We start from the raw sequence: 17,611 nt of genomic DNA, 5'->3' as shown, positions 1-17,611 counted from the left end.
TTCACCTTTCAGAGACGCTGGTATTCTCTCTTTACAGAGAAACATATCCAGCCGAGCATATTACTATATCAGCCTGTGACAATATTGGAAACAGCATGTATCCTCTGCATCTCTCTGTTTGAGTCTCGCACGGCCATAAAGAGAGATAATATTGGTAAATGATGTCTGAGGGTGGCTGATTTAAAGCTCAAGGCTGCCATACTATTCATTAATAACCACACTGCATCAGACAGCTGTTCCTGTTTTAAGGGGCTCTGGGCTACGAGCAAGGCTGAGGTCAATTCAAACAGAAATCAATTCTCAAAACTGTTGTCTTAATAAATTAGATTCAATTCAATTAAAATCTGGATTGTTCCGTGAGGGATCTGCACTGTGTCCCAAATCTATACTGTGCTGATTCTGAGCAGGTTTTGAGCATGTTGTGCGTTCACACTGGACAAGAGAAAGAAATGAAATACACCGGAGGAAAAAAAAAGTGAGCATACTGTAAACATCTGATATTTGAGTGTGCTGTTGATGGACACCATTCTTCTATAATGCGATGCACAAAGGAAATAGAGAAGACGCTTTCAGAAGATGAAAAAAGCACAACCGCACTGCTGTGATTGTCGATAACGTGTGAACGTGGAGAGCAGCTCATCTTCTCATCTACACATGCACACATGATAGAAAAGTGGACTTGGTTCTTTTTAAATTAGGACAAAAACATACTGTTCTTAATGTTATATTATATATTTTAAAATTAAAAGGGTGTATCCTGGAGGACACACACTAGCTGAGGACAGATGATATGTAAACAGTGTCACTGGCCATCATTCGTTACAGAATGGTCGTTTGTCTTGACCAGAAAGGTCATTGATTTGAACGCCCCACAACGGCAGAGAACAATTACAATTATACATCGTAAGACACTGACTAAACAACCAAACATTCAACTTCTTAAAATGATTGTGATTGAATCAAACCCTCATCCTGGCACCCAACAAGGGGTCGCAGGGTTTCCTTGGGCCGAGTGCAGGGCCTCAGGGCCCATCAAAGGGTACAGCGTGTTAAGGAAAGTCTTCCGCCTCAGCGACATCACAGGACATCAGTGCCGTGACTCAGGGCTCGCCATGGATAACCCTCAGATGGCTAAAGCCAGCCCCCAGCTGAGCCTGCACCCGGCCTTAATACCCCCATATTGTAACCCAGCTTTTGTACCCCCAGAGAAAAAAAAAAAAAAAGAGGAGGGTGGTGGTTTCCAGAAGAGGTGGGGAGCAGCGAGGGATTGAAGCAGAGAGAGGGGGGAGCAAAAGAGAATGAGAGAGAGAGAGGTGCTGAAATTGAAGAGTATGAATGGGAACAGATTGGGTAATTATAGTGTGGTGCCTGCCCTCTGTGGCGAGGAGTTAGGAGGAAATGTGAAAATGGCCGACAACAAAATGGCCTCAAAAGAACCTAAATCGGCTCCCAGGACTGAGGTGGCTAATTCAGCCGCTGTGAACGAGGACATGGCCCCTCAATTAGATACGAGTGAGGCTTCCTAATTGATAACAAACAGAGCAGCGGAAGATTAAACGGGCGAGGAGGAGAGGAGGCAGTCCAGTGAAATGATAGTGAGGTGTGTGAGTGAGAGAGAAAAAGAAAGAAGAAAAGGGCAGAGAGAGACCGAGAGAGGGTGAACAAGACATAAAAGACTAGAGGAAGGCAAAATTAACAACAAGGGTTTTCATTCGTGTGTGTGTGTGTGTGTGTGTGTGTGTGTGTGTGTGAGTGAGTGAGTGAGTGAGTGAGAGAGAGATTATATGACAGACAGAACAGAACAATATGAACATTTGATGCTGGGGCGCTTTATTCCAGCTTAGCTCCTCATAATACTGTCTGAATCTGGAGAGAGAAACACCCAGAGAAAGAATAAACGAATGAACAAATGTGAAATGAGAGAGAGAGAGAGACAAACTGAGAACTAGGGAGAGGGAGAGACAGAGAGAGAGAGAGAGAGAGAGAGAGAGAGGAGTATCAGCCCGACTAAGAAGGGATAACAATAATACTGCATATAAAACCATCAGATATTACACCTCTTATTCCCCAACGCTCAAACGCGACACTAATCTTATTTATATAAGAGCTTTAGGGGTTGCAGCGCGCCAGCTAACCACACTGATAAAGAGGGGCGTTTTAGTGGGCCATTTTTGGGGAGTAGAGGGTAGGAGGGGGGTGGGGTGGTGGTGGACGCTAAGAGCCCAATATTGACTGATATTTGGGTTACCTCCAAATAAATGAGGGATTAGGTTAACTGGCTCATGTCTATGTGTTTGCAGTCAGTGGGTTATTGTCAAACATGATCGATGAAAAGGACACACCTGAACATACAGTGTGGACTGCACTTTTTCTTTTTTTTTCTCCAGGCATTAAGTGCACACTCAAACTTCTTATATAAAAGTAGAAGCTCAGTGTCTTGTGTGAGAAACTGCAGCACACAGACTTTATGAAGAGACAGCGGTATGCTAAGTATGCAGTTTTTCCAGTTCGATGCATAAGCTATCCATATTATAGTTCGAACATAAAGGTCAATTTCTCCATATAGTTTTTGTCATTGCCATTGCAGGCCAGTTGTTGGAGGGTTTGCCTGCAGCCACGTCCACATGATGGCTTTCTTGCTAGCAGCCAGGGATTTGCTCATGTATAAGAAACCAAAGAGCAATCAACATCTTTTATCTCTTAAGCAATCGTGTCCAAATTCTAAAAATGTATGCACTATATTCTGAATTCCCACAGTTTAAAAAAAATATTACAAATAATAAACCAGTACTAGATTTCATTTTTTTCCTAAAATGACACAGTTGGCCTTTGATAGATGTGAAAATTGCAGTTAGGTTTAAAATGATGATCATTTATGAATGTCGGAAAATCTCCTAAATACTTGACAACTAAACTGAACTCCTCCTTGCTTAATTGTAAAATAGGTGACTCTACAGAGAAGCCTCTGCTGTCCCCTGAGGGGCCGACATTAAATCCCGGTGATTACTGTTGTTTTCTGCTATCAGACTCATTGCAGCCACTGGTCACATCATCTGCATGTAGTCATTCATCCCCAGGAATAAGGACAATGCCAATAAACACCAATAACAATTGGTAATGTAAAATTCAAAGCAACTGCTGTAGGTATTATAATCTTTTAGGGTGGAATTTTTCTTTAACCTTTGCCAACAAACCGTCAAATCAAATATTGACAAAGAGACTGGACACATATCCACATATCCACATAGGCACAAGCATGCAAACATGAAAATATACATTCACTAATTAACATAGGCATAATCCCTGGACTTGAACTCACACACACACACACACACACACACACACACACACACACACACACACACACACACACACACACCTGTTATCCAGGAGCATTGTGTTTGACTAACACTTCTATCAGATAGGTGTTAAGGACTTAACGTTTTCATAACGCTAATTACTCATCTGAGCAACAACAATGAGCTTATTGCCAAAGATGTGCGATTCCCCCTCCTCCTCCTCCAGGGCCACCAAGCCCTGCGTCAGATAGCGGAGGAAGATAAGGGGGTGAACCCAGCAGACGCAGCTTGCCTTACTGCTAGCGTATCTAACAAGAAACAGTACAAGCCCTCATTGGGGAACAAAAGAGCCGGCATCAGATTCAGCTATCACACAATTTGATTTAATTAACAAGCTACATCAAGAGCCAAAAACCCAGGAAGAAGAAGAAGAAAAAAAAAAAGGGGGGGGGGGGGGAAGAAAAGAAAAAAACTTGTCGTCAGGCTTGACTTGGCTGACGAATGACCTAATTGGTTACATTATCAACTCATTATCAAAGGCTAATTAGGGAGCTACAGAACAGCACCAATTATGGCAAAAAAAAAAAAAAAATGCAAACGACTAAGTAACCCCCCACTACTACCATCTCTACATACACCCCCAACCTCCACCTCCACCAAAACACCCCCTACCACCAACTCCTCCTCCCCCTCAATTTAACCCGACACTAAAGTGTTTCATTTTAACAAAAGGTTTCTTTTTGGAAAAAAAAAGGCTTGGAGGGCCTCTATTGTTAGCTGGGAAACAATGGGACTAGAGGGGTTGGGGGTCTGGTGATAGAGGGGGGTATATCATGCTGGGCATTTCTAGAAGAGGCGAGGGTGTGCATGTTATTTATGTGTGTGTGTGTGTGTGTGTGTGTGTGCATTTTACAAAGTCGATGACGCGTTATTGAGCTCTGTGGGCAAGTTTGGAAGTTAGAAAGAGTTCGGCGAAGGTGGGGGTTGCCCTCATTAACCCCCTCCACCTCGACTCAATCAGCCAACCAGCAGGTTAAAGCAACAACACGTCCTAATTAGAGCGAGGGGTGAAATGTCAACGTCCTCTTTTTCTTTCTCTTCCCTCTTCTGGTCCTTTCAAACGACGAGTCGCTGCTCTCTTGGTCACTGAGGCAAAAATAAAAGTGCTTAAAGTGCATTAACTTTGTTACAGATGTATGATGAGAAGTATTGCAATTATCCATTGAGTTTTGTGCTTTTTAAAATCTGTCTCTTACGTTTGTTTAAATAAAATATATGTATATGATCAAATCAAATCATATGTGTGATTCAAGACATGCGCGAAGTTCCAGCCAATTCACCTGCAGTAATAATATTTTTACAAGTTAAAAATAATGTGTAAAACGGCTCAGAAAGATGTCACCTGTTCAGTATCAACACTACACACGTGATTTTTATTTAAAACAGGAAATCCGAAAACATCTGCTGGCTGACAGGTGCAGAGTCGGAGCAGCAGGAGAACTGAAAAGAACGAGAGAATTGACTTCATAATTGGAGAGGTGGTAGTTTTGGTCGTGCAGCGTGACGAACCACTGGACAGGGACGCACCGTATCTGGATAACATCACACCAACTTCACCCAAACAGGGAAGTTGCTGTGATGTCATCCAAGGAAACGCTGCAGTCATGCAAATGATTTCTATGACTTCCTTTGAAGTATCCTTCTTTGGTTTATTGTGCCTCACATGGCGGCTTATTTTACATCACACACACCACTGAAAATTATACAAATCATCTCTCATTGTGTCACATGCAATATTTCTTATTCTATGGTCAATAATTTGGCACAAAACATCGAAAGGATTTAAGTGTTCCTGACATGTAAATCTTATTCTCTTCATATGAATATTTCTGATAAAAACTTGAATGAATGAATGAATGAACAAAAGTCTTTAGTTTGTGCATAGTCACGTGTGAATAAATGTTTATGACAAAGCTCCACTAACTGTTGGACATGTAAATTATTTACATAAAGGATTTTGACAAAGTATCTTTACATGTATGAATGTACATGAAGCTCTGGGGGAATAATACCATTCCAGCTTTCGTTTCTGTCCTTACTCATTTCTTGACGCTTCCAAAGTGACAAAGCAAGACTTGTCTTTCTTTTCTCTCTCACCTTTTCTCTTGTTTTGCATTTGTCATATAGCTTTCCATCTCCACCACGACCCCCTCCTCTCCTCTCTGACCCCCCCCCCTTCCCTTGCGCTCTTTCAAGGTCCACAGGCTCGACTCCACCTTTTCAATTCGGCTTCCCAGCAGCACTACTTAGTGGGGAGGGAATTGGAACCAGTGCTATCAGTGTGATTGAGGAAGCAAGGAGTGTGAATGTGTGTGTGTGTGTGTGTGTGTGTGTGTGTGTGTGTATGGGGGTCTGTATTAATGTCTAGGGTGTTGGTGAAGCATGGAGCAAAAGGGGGCCCCCATGAAAAAGGGGGTCAAACACACAGAAGAGCATTTCAGAGTGGAGTGGAAGAAAGAGCGAGTTAGAGGGAAGATGAGAGGAGAGGAAAAGGCTGAAGCGAGGCCATGGAGGCTGTGAAAAGTTAGGGGCCCACACTGAGATCACACCTGCTCTCTGACATGCAACACACACACACACATACACACACACTCTCAACCCTTAAACAGCAAAATTTGTCCATTCAACCATAGAAAGACAAGAGTGAGTGAGTGAGTGAGTGAGTGAGTGAGTGAGTGAGTGAGTGAGTGAGTGAGTGAGTGAGTGGTGAAGTTACACCCTTGATTGGCCACCTGAGTCTTTTATTTCTTTACCAGGCTTTTATTGCTGTGCTGACGTGCTGCAGTAAGTTTAAGCAAGTCTCATTTCTGGCTGCTGGCCGCTCCGATTTTTTTAAATTTCTAACTGGCTCACGGATGTGGTGACCCACTGGGATGTCTCCTGGTGCTCCTGATGGTCAGTCAGACTATGGAACAGTCTATAGTGCAAACACCATTAAATCAGAAATGGACTTTCACTGTCAGCGCTCATGCTCCTGTGACAAAAGCCATTTATTTCTAGGTAGCATGTTGTGCTGTTGCATTTTGAGATTATTTTCTATTAAGTTTATAAATAAGTGTTTTGGCACGCCAGGCCAAGTGGCGCTATCCATGGTACTGAAAGATAATTCTAGCATGTTAAATTAGCATTTCACCTGTTGTTTTGTTGTGTATGATCACATCCCCCATGTGTCCACATGAGGAAAGCACAAGGCACATGGTCAGCCTGGGAAAAAAACAGTCCACCCATATACTAGATTTATACCTCTTGTCTTGTTTACTCCTCTTTTTCCAGTGTTTGGCTTTAACAGTCTCTCCATCCATTCTTTCATCATATTATCTGGTAATTTGTCTTCACAAGATTAAAAATTCCTTGAATGACAGACTTGATGTGTTTTAGTATAATGTTAGTAAGCCTTTTGTCAAAGTATGCATCACATTCTTTCAGCTTGCTTTCCACTCACCATGAATAAATCTCTGTCTTCCAGATCTACAGCGAGGAGGAAGGCCTTCTCAAAGCGCTGGTGTCTGCAGATAGAAAGTGGAGACAGTTAAAAAGGAAACATGACAAAACCCTGATGAAAAAAGCTACACAATCATCAATCTAAAAATATAAACTTTAAATAAAAATGTACAGATGCATAGGTCACTAGTACGCACAGACCTTCAGTCTGTATGCATGCACACACCCCAATCCACACCACACACACTCACATACACACATAAAACTGTCAATAATTGAACTGAGTGTCGCGAGCCCTCTTCCTATTATCCAGAATTAAAGCTTGGAGAGAGAGAGCTGTATCTCCCAGTACAAAACACCTCAACTTTCCCTGTCTAGAGCCAACATGAAACAAACAAACACGAGCAGAGAGAGGCGGTGTGTGTGTGTGTGTGTGTGTGTGTGTGTGTGTGTGTGTGTGTTTGTGTGTGTGTGTGTATGGAGGGGGGGGGGGCTTCCTTCATTTGATGTTGACGGAGAGAAAAAGAATGCAGGTAGGTGATAAGAGAGGAGAGGAGGAGGGATGCCAAACAACGCTCCAGCTCTGCTACAGAGGAAGAGGAAGAGAAAGAGAGAGAGGGAACTGGAGGTAATTGCAGGATGGAGAGCAGTAAGCAGCAGTGTGTGGGAACAACAGGGTCTATTTCAGTCAAACAGGCATTTCAAAAGGCTCTCATGGCAGAAGGGAAAATGAAACAACAGTCTAAACAGGTGCATGTATGGTGCTTTGCCTTATGAATGACTCAAAGCTGCATTAGTGTGTGTGTGTGAGTGAGTGTGTGTGTGTGTGTGTGTGTGTTTGCAATGAAATTCAAAAGCAATTTCCTTTTTAGAATTTTTAAAATAGCATTTGTGAGTGGTATTAAATTGTCTCTTCAATGGATGTCATCTTCTGAAAAAACGTTTTTAGACTATTTCTCATTCTGATTCTACACCCTGTGTTGATAAACTGAAATGTTCTGGTAATGCCGTAAAAATAGTCAAATAAAACTGTGTGTATGAGAGTGACATGACAACAAGGAGAAGCCTTAGATCACTGATCAGACGTGTTATATTTTTAATTTGTTGATTTTATATGTTCTGTAGCCTGATGGAGGAGCATACTGCTAAAACCCACTTTTGCCATTTAGGTGTTTTCAGTTCCAGCAGCTGACCTTGACCCTTGACCCCCTTGAGGACACGTGCAAGATAAATTTCTCCCTGTGTACATCAAATTAGGACCACAGCAACAGAAAGCAGAATGGTTGGTGTGTTACCTGAGGAGGTGGTGAAAAAAGCGTCGGGCGTACTTGCTGATTGGCTCCCTGTACTCCAGTATCACCGCATCAGAGAAAGGGGCAGGTGGAGCATAAAACACACCCAGAGCTGCTTCTAGTTGGGCTACAGACAGAGCAGAAACACACACAATAAAATGAATACATGAAAATAACATTCATATGGTTATGGTAGAAGACATATATATACACACAGTAGATCAGCAGCCTAGCCTATAAAACTACAAACCATGATGCTAATGTGGCTAATGAAATTTGAAGGCCTTAGCTAACATAATTAGCATTTTTGGCTAGACCGCAGGGGTGGGGCCAGCCCTATAAACACAAATGTCTGTTTCTGACTGACTGACTGAGTGACGAGGTTACACCATTGGTGAGCTGAATGCCACATGACTTAAGTTACACCAGTCAAGTGTTGGTGCTTCCTGTTTGGCTGTTGTTCTTTCAAAATGATTTGGTGCAACCTCAAATCTTGCGCGACTTTTTTGGACAAACCTTAGCTAGATTTTGTCTCGTGACATCACGGCAGCTTGGAAGCATCTTTTTCTTTTTTAATGGGCCACATTTCAGTCACTATTTCACTTGTTCTGTTGTCTAACAACAGAAAGAGAAAAAAAACATGTAAATGACAACAGCTTTATTGGACTAAAATACTGTCTATGTGAGCACAGACAGTAGGAGCACAAACAAATGTTACAAAGCCAGAAAAAAGACAAAAAATACTCTTTGAATTTGACTATTTGACGGTGCTTAGTATTTGACTCAGCTCTAAATTTACTGAGATATCTGCAGGACTAAAACCTGTCCAACCTGAAGTGTTTGACCCACAGACCCACCTTCTCTCTCTGCATTCAGCTCCAGCCTCAACAGGTGGTTGGTGACAGAACACAGGCCTCGGTAGCATTCGTCTCCCGTGACGCTCCAGTCCATGGCCTCCAGGATGCCCAGCGCCTCTCTGACCTGGCCACAAAGAAGGCGCTGCTGCAGGAGTTCCCCTGGACCCATCTGGCCCCCAGTCAGAGCCCCTGTCACAGAGAGTCAGAGTTTGGTGCGAGTTTATTGTTACATGAAATAATGATGACAAAAACAACAAAATAAAGAGTTAAATGCACCAGGATCTCGTTGCTCTCCTTCACGGTTGAATGTATAGTCTGATTAAATTATCATCAAACGATACTTACCAAAAATAATTCAAACATCGATTTTTACTTTTATATTTTCTCTGGGCCAAGAACAATACACAGTAGACCCAAGAGAACTTACGCACGTCTACCATCAACAATTCAAAAGAGTGAATCAGAATCAAAATTTGCTTTAGACTTTAAAACAAAAAATGTTGGAAATCTTTTAGGCTTTGTCCATCAATCCACCATCTATTATCTGGAGTGCGTTTTTATTATTGTGTTATATTATATGTTATTTTATTAGATTTCATTTAGACGTTTTTTTTTTTTTACTTTATATGTCTATAGGGAGTCAATTATAAATTTCAAATATTGATACAAATTTGTATATGTTATTTTTTGTGTGTGTTTAAATGTGCAAAAATGCAGCAGCTGAAACAACATTACATACAGTATTTTCCTTCATCTCATTTTCCAGCCCTTCAGTACTCCAAGGTGCAATGGTGCTTGCTGTGTGTGACCATGCAGAATAACCTGGAGCACTTACTTAAGCTAAGTAAGTGTCCAGTGGATCGGTCTAAACTCTGAGGCAGCACTAGACTGGCATTGACTTGTCAATCAATTAGCCTGGAAGTCTGTTTAATCCCTGGCGTGTCTGTATCTGTGTGAGTGTGAGTGAGTGAGTGTGTGTGTGTGTCTGTGTGTGAAGACAAAATAAAAACAAGGTTTTCCTCATCACCATCTATTTAAATACATCTGAAAAATACTGAGCATACATTATGTTGCAATAATTTACCTGTCTGTTGTTTTTTTTGTGACCACAGAAGAAGAGAGGAATACTACAACTGATAATGACTTTTGACCGGAGGTGATTGATTATGCTTTTGTTTTTTGTGTGTGTGTGTGTGTGTGTGTGTGTGTGCGTGTGCGTGTATGGTTGTGTATTGGTGTGTATGGGTGTGTGCGTGAGCAGATTAGGACTCTGCTGAATAATGGAAGGACAAGGTTTTGTACCCTTCCCGGCAGTGGAGGTGTCTCCTTCTGTGTGTTAAAGGGCAAAGGTGCGTGTGTTTGTGACTTTATAGAGAACACATACGGGAAGTGAAGGTGTTGAATGCCAGGTGGGTAATTACGCTCTATTGTGACTTGATCATGGCGGTGCTTAGTACAACAGTCGAAAGAACTTACCAACTTGTTTTGGGAAAGATTGATATGTTCCAACAGGGGAACAGAGCCAAGCCACCAAACTCAAATGTGTGTTGCAATAAATGACAGGTATGTTGAGGACTGAAACCGGCCTTTTACGCCACTGTGAATTCAAAATTTGAATCTTGAAAGTGCACAAGAAAATGTTGACATTTCCACATACATGCTACAGGTAATACTAGTTGAGCTTATACAGTCACTAAACAAAATTTGGACATAGCTGGTTGCATAGGTAGTGGTTCTGGTCAGTTTAGACACGGCTGCAGGCAGGCAAAGTCACCACTGACTTTTGTCTAATTAATTGACAAGTTGCATGTGTATGTCTGTGTGTGTGTATGTGTATGTGTGTGTGTGTTTGTGTGTGTGTGTGTGTGTGTGTGTGTGTGTGTGTGTGTGTGTGTGTGGGTGTCCTAGCAATTAAAATGACAAGCTGGCAATTAGCAAGCCCCCAAATCCCCTAAAGAGTGGGTTAATATGGGTAATACATCATCTGGGCGTAGTGCGGCTTGTGTGCGCCTATGTTTATGTGTGATTGTGTGATTGTGTGATTGTGTGTGTGTGTGTAGGGTTCCTTGAGTTGGGCGTTAACGTCTGCTCTAAGCCAACGCTGAGCAGAGACAATGAATCACTGTGTTGTCAAGGACAAGTCACTTCTCTCCCACACCTGTCTTCACTAACTTATTTGACCAGCTCAGCTCAGTATCACTGTGTCGGACACAAAACACAAGACAACAGTGAGCCGAACACACAGCAGTCTTCACACACCAGCAACATGAGTGGTGTTCAATTCAAATTAATAATGACCAGTTTCCTAAAATATGAAAGAATTAGCCATTAAAACGGTTTTATAATCAACAATAATTCAGGAAATCACAATTACTTTTAAGTTTGTGCGATCGGTATCCTTTTGAAAAATGAAAATTTCAAATCACTCAATAATTGACAGTTGATACAAACTAAAGTTTATATTAAAACTTAACTCAGCTTGTATGGACTTGACAAATAACAAATGAGATCTGTCTCCAAATTAGCAAGCACCGGCTTGAGCAGTAGAAGCGGAATCCACCTTGATGTTACTTGATATCTGGTGCTGAGCAAATGATTTTCTGCTTTAGTTACCAAAGTAAATATCAAATAAAGACGTTTCAGCCTGGGCGCTGTCTCTCTCTCTCTCTCTTTCTTGTTTCTCTTTCTCTGTCTTTTTTGTTTCAATACTAGTTGTACACAGAGTTACGTGATTGCCCTTTAAACATCAATAATATTTCACTAAATTCCCACCTCTACAAAAATATACTATTTCCCTGTGTAGTGCAGCACATTTCCTGGTCTGCCCCTCCGCAGCCTGTTCCGGTGCAGGCCCAGTCGCGGCCAACGTGTGCCCAGATGAGATAACTCGGTGCAGGCGGGGGGGGGGGTAGGTGGGAGGGGGAGCACCAGGGAGGGCTGCCTCCTATGGAAAAAAGAGAACCTGGAGCTCGGCCAAGTCTTTCTTCCTCGCCGCCTCCTGACTCACTCCTTCTGTCATGTAGCGGGCCTTATGAAACAAGTCAATACAGAGAAGGAGCACAAGCAAACAAACAAATGAGTTGGAGTGTGCGTGTGTGTGTGTGTGTGTGTGTGTGTGTGTGTGTGTGTGCATAGAAGCACAGAAATAGAAGAATACACACGTGTGTGTGGGGGGAAGAATTATCATGGAGAAAAGACGTGCAGTGACTTTCTTCATCAAAACCTTGGCAGGCGATCAGAGGAGGGGAAGCTATTGTTGGAAGACACCCTCCCCTTTCCCTGAGCACACAGGCAAACGCAGACGAATACACACACAAACTTAAATGCACACAATCTTCTACCTTCCTCCCTCCACCTCCACAGTCCTGCTTTCAAACTTCAGCAGAGAGCTGCGTGCCACTGTCACATCTTCTTTCCAAAGTCACAATTAAAGACGCTGAAAGTGTGAGTGTGTGTGAGACTGTACGAGTGTGTTTGTGTGTACGTTTGGGTATGCGTGTGTGTTAGAAGGTGAGGTGGCTGCTTCGGAAAATTTTTGATTGGCAAACTTTATCTGGGGGCCCCGAGGGACTGCGCAGCCACTGTAAACGATTTATCGGAAAAATGCATCCCAGAATGCACCTGGGGGGCTCGTGCCCCGGGGCGATTATTGAATGACCTCTGAGAGCGTGACTCCTGCTAACCTTCCCGCCCGCCAACAAATTAACTTCCCTCAGCAGTGAAGAGGTACGAGGACGACCCGTTCAGCAGCTGCATTTACACAGCGGGGTTCAGATACAGTGTCAGATCCAAAACAGGGGAGGGGAGGAGGGCACCGTCATTACGAGAGGAATGTACTATGATGGAGAGGAAGGTTTGTGAATCATTTTATATTTAGAATCACTGCATGTAATGTAGAATTTTAAGAAATTTAAGTTTAATCTGGACAGAAACAGGCTAAACGGGATAAAAATTTCCTGATAAAGAAAATCCATCAATTTCATATATATCTGCCTGTTCTGTTAAAAGGTTGCGGGTGTGGGGGTGGGCAGTGCAGCCCAGCCCTGGATGCACCTGTTCATTTTCCATATTTGAGTAGTATGACTGGATCCCTCTGAGACAGCACTAGTAAATTTATGCAGTTTCACCGTTTCTTTTAAAGATTTCCCTCTTTATGAGCTCTGAGTGGTGTAGACTCTTCTCACCCTCCTCCTATTCAACTTCTAGCACTTTAGCACTGTGAACACAAAATGAATCAACATCCCATTTTAATAATTGATATAAGTTGTTTATCATTTGCTCCCAGCTTCTGAAATATGAGGATTTTCTGCTTTTTTTTCTGGTTTATGTCGTTGTAAATTGAATATTTGTAGGTTTTGAACTGTTGGTCGGACTAAACCAGTGATCTGAAGACACCCCCCCCCCGGATTTGAGAACTTGTCACAGACAGATTAACCAACAAAGGACATAACTATTAATCGTAGCCCCAGCTTATTCCACAACTATTCCAACTCCCATCACCATTTTACCTACCTAGTCTGAATCTCAAGGCTGCAAGTGGTCCCCCATGAAAGGCTAACATCAGCATATCTGTCCCCTCCGGGCCTCCCTCCAGGCCTGTCCCCCACTGCAGTCCCTCCAGGCCTCCAGAGCACCGTAGGTGCTGAGCTAGTCTTAGTGTGGCGGCTGAAGCTACCTCCTCTGCTAACAGTGCCATGTTCACAGGTGCCAAGCCCACATCCAAGCACATCAGCTCTCCCTGCCCTCCCCCAACCATGACCACGGCCCCGGCAGGGTGCCAGGCGAGGAGGTTGGGTGGCACAGGGCAGGAGGCCAGGTGAGAGACCCCCCGTCGTTGGTCATACAGGACCAAGGAGGAGTCACTTAAGCCCAGGAGGAGAGTGGTTTCAGAGGGGTGACGTGAACAGGAAATGGACTCGGATGGCAGCGGGATGCGGGTGACAGAAAGGCGGTGCAGGCGTCCTCGTGCATATTCATACACACAGGTGTCAGCCCAGCACCCTTCTCGGGATCCTTGGGGTCTAGCAGGGAGCTCCACTGTGAGCAGCTGGTAGGGCTGGAGCAGGCTGAAGCGGCAGTCCAGGGGGTTGCTCTCTGTCCGGACTGAGCTGAGGACCTGGGTAGAAGAAGAGACAGCAATTTCAGAGAGCGGTGCACACTGGAGCTATTTGTTTTGAATATCCATATGCTCTTTTCTTTTTTGTCTGTATCTGTCTTTGGGTCTGGAGTGAAAAAAAATCCATATTGATATTGGAGTGGTTACAGGGAGGATTCAGTCAGCATCCCTTCAGCGAGTGTCACTAACTGCTGTATAAACAACACAACTTTAATTGTGTTGACGTTTCAACATGTTCTTCTGCTTAGGAATTGGAAGAAGCTGACTTGTGTCAGTACACTTAAAGATGTTTCTGAATAAAAGAAAGGTAAGGAAGAAGAGAGAGAGAACACGTGAGAGAAAAACAGAGGCAGGGAAATGAGTCATACAATGGCAGAGGCTCCAAACCCCCTGGAGATGGAAATAGAGCCTTCCACTTTGCTCATCAACACCCGGCTGTCAATCAAGACAGCTAATGATAACAGCTCCATTTTAACTCAAGGTCAACAACGGCTTCTCCCTGAGCATGCCACGGCTTGGCACCCAGCACCCAGTGATAAACAACCTCCTCTGTTTACCTGTGCGAGGAGCCAAGAGCTCAACACTAGACGTGGTGAATGACAGGAAACGAGCCTTTCCCAATATAAAGAAGGTGATACAGGAAGAAAGCTTGGAATCATTTGACCAAGGGTCAGATACAGAATTTACATTATGCGCTCCTGGACCAAAACCAGTCGGTGGGAGTCGGCACAATGGCTGTGCTAAGCAAGCCAGCGTTGACATTGAGGGAGATAGGCTGTGTCACGGGTGGCACTGTCGATAAAACACCCACAAGGAACCAGGAACAGTAGGTGGATGACAAGAGACAACAGGCTGTACTAAACAGCAGTCCAACAGTTCCACAGTCACTAACAGAGCTTTTTAGGAGGGATTTCACCTTACCAAAGCCTCTATCAGAGCCCTGCATTGACCGTGGCAGCTTTGGCTAAATGAGCCCATTTCTTTTCGCCATGTAGACAGAAAGAGGGATCGGCTGCCTGCCTGCCTTCCTTTCCTTTTGCAAAGCTGCCCGGCCCAGTTTTTGGCAGGCATTGCCAAAAAGGGACTTAGAGGGAGGAAGGGAGTTTTTTGCCTGCCCATGGTCTACAGCAGGAGAGAAGCAGAAGACTGTCCTCCTGAAAGCTTTTTTTCCTCTCCATAATCCCCCAGAGCTAGCTCCTGCTGCTCCCCAGGGGGTGGGTGCTGTGTGTGTGTGTGTGTGTGTGTGTGTGTTTGTTTGAGGCAGCAGGCAAGAGGGGCTCAATTCATGTAAGAGGTGGGGGTATCCTTGGGAGGGTGCGGTTCTCCGGATAGCAACATTTCTGCAGGGACAAAGTGACACATCCATCAAATAAACTCGCACACAAACACATAGCAAGCGAAGGTCCATGGAGTCCGTGCACAGAATGCTGTCACATGAGTCACAAGACCTGCTTCAATTCCACAAACCCTGACCCCACAACCACCTCTCATCCTCCTCAGCTTTTCATCCCATGCCCGGCTTGCTAGTGCCCGCTGCCCGCTGCGCCAGCATGCCACCATGGCAGCACTGAGGATGAGGTGCAGCTGATTCAGCTCTGTGTCTCCTGATAGGTGACACTCAGGGGAAAGGAGAAGGAGAAAGAATATCAGCTAAAGCTCAGAGGCAAAGAGTAAAGACTACATGGCCTGGTTGAACCTGCAGCAGTCAATGATTTAATTGAGATCCAAACAAATTTGTGCTTGGTCTTGTATCTATTTGATCAAATACTGGAGACTGAACAAACGTTCAACCCATGGTATGATTTCTCATATCACACTAAAGACCCACGTCCACAACTGTAGCTCAGGTGACTGCTGAATCAGTCGTGCTCTTGAACACAACTAGGTATTTACTGTAAAAACTGGATGAAGTTAATGATATCTGGGTTATTTTCACCCCAGCACAACAATCAATAAAAGGCATTTATTCATACAGAAGCTAATGGGCCTCAAACATCAATGTATTGATTTGGAGTTTGTGATATTCAGTATGTTAGATACAGTACGTTATACAGTGGATTCGTAGCTAGAATGACATTTTATTTATCTCTAAGAAACTCCTTAATCATATCATCATTATATCGTAAATACATCTCTGAAAGTAGATAGTTTATTTGTCCAGGCCTTCATTTTCATTAGATTTAAAGGCCTTTATATTTAGAGGCCAATATTCACCTAAACTTGACCTACATGTTTTGTGTCCCGAATTGTCTAGTTTTGTCTAGTATATAAAAGGATGCAGTCTATAAATCTCTGTAGTTCTACAGCAGAACACAGAAAACACGCAGCAAAAACTGCACTCAGTCCCACATTTACAGTCACAATATTTATTAGAACCTGCGCAGCTGCAATTTGACTCCGGGTCATCTTTAAGGAAAGGCAAGCAAAAGGCACCTGAAGGCAACACAGCCTATTAGGAGATTAGAGCACAACACTCAAGATGTTCAGGGTTATGAGGTTTGAATCTTTCAGAGCCACAAACTCTTAAACTGCAAACAGTTAAGTAGTTAAGTATGACGACGCACGAACATCAGATAAATTATGATACAGTTTACCAGCAGCTGATAGACCTGCCTTTAACCCGCATGCTCAGATGTCTGCACTGACCGATCCGACAGCAAATGTTAAGTAAAAATACTGGTGTAAATATCAATATTCACAAAAGAAAAATGACGATTATGAGAGGACAGTTCTCTCAGCACTGATCTCACTGTATTAGCTGAGGCTGTTCATTATATTTCAAACTCTTATATTATTATATCATTATATATTATACATTTTTTTTAAAGAAACAATTTGCACTCATGTTTAAACCAGTAAGTCATTAATTTAAAGTCGTTAAGTCATTTAGGTCATTAATTTAAAACAGCCAGATTTTAAAAGAAGTTTACAGAAAGAGATTCTGAAATCAGTATGTATTTGTGATTTTCAAATAAAATCATCATATTAATTCATAATATATTCAAGTAAAAGCTTGGTTTGGCTGTGAACACTCCAGAGTATATTGTAGCAGTTGAATGTACCAATGTACTCCCTGGTTCTGAAAGCATAAAATAGAAAAATGATGAATAAGGTCAAAAGAGGGAGTGAGCAAGTGAGTGAAAGGATGTGCAAAAAAAAAAAAAAGAGACAGAAAGAGAGGGATACAGACTGACAAATATTCACAAAAGATGAAGAGAAAGAGTGGGAACAGAAGTGAGTAAAGAGACAGAGCGCAGAGGAAGAGGAGAGAGAGAGAGAAAGAGGGTGGAGACATGGAGAGAGAGAGAGAGAGAGAGAGAGAGAGAGAGAGGCCTCTAGTAAGTAGCTTTCTCCTGGTTATTGGTTTCAGTGACTGGTCAAAACTATTCTTCTCCATTCTTCTCCTCTCTCTCTCTCTCGCCAGCACCTTTTTTTCCCCTCCGTGGCGTGAAAGATAAAGCGGATGGGCCCAACTGTGTGGCTGGCCCTTGTTCACAGCAGTGGCCTTTTGAAGCCAATTTTCCAGCTCACGGAGCAGAGAAAGAC

At 43.1% G+C, this 17,611-nt stretch overlaps 1 protein-coding gene across 3 annotated transcripts in view; it reads right to left on the bottom strand.

The window, feature by feature from the left end:
- The window catches only part of wdpcp (WD repeat containing planar cell polarity effector), a 77,754-nt gene that overhangs the window by 13,447 nt on the left and 46,696 nt on the right, over positions 1-17,611 (bottom strand). For all 3 annotated transcript variants that reach the window (XR_002665337.1, XM_022752937.1, XM_022752938.1), the window contains exons 12-15: positions 13,462-14,065; positions 8,950-9,138; positions 8,096-8,219; positions 6,802-6,865 (exon numbers count right to left, since the gene is read on the bottom strand). Coding sequence is in view for 2 of the 3 variants with exons in the window: in XM_022752937.1 (XP_022608658.1) it covers positions 6,802-6,865; positions 8,096-8,219; positions 8,950-9,138; positions 13,462-14,065 (981 nt within the window). In the remaining variant the exon portion in view is untranslated. The remainder of the gene's footprint in view (positions 1-6,801; positions 6,866-8,095; positions 8,220-8,949; positions 9,139-13,461; positions 14,066-17,611) is intronic.

The sequence above is a fragment of the Seriola dumerili genome, unplaced genomic scaffold, assembly GCF_002260705.1.
Source record: "Seriola dumerili isolate Sdu_G_001 unplaced genomic scaffold, Sdu_1.0 BDQW01000187.1, whole genome shotgun sequence".
In the NCBI taxonomy this organism is placed as follows: domain Eukaryota; kingdom Metazoa; phylum Chordata; class Actinopteri; order Carangiformes; family Carangidae; genus Seriola; species Seriola dumerili.
Note: the sequence above shows the minus strand (reverse complement) of the source record. Positions and strands in the feature narration are given on the sequence as shown.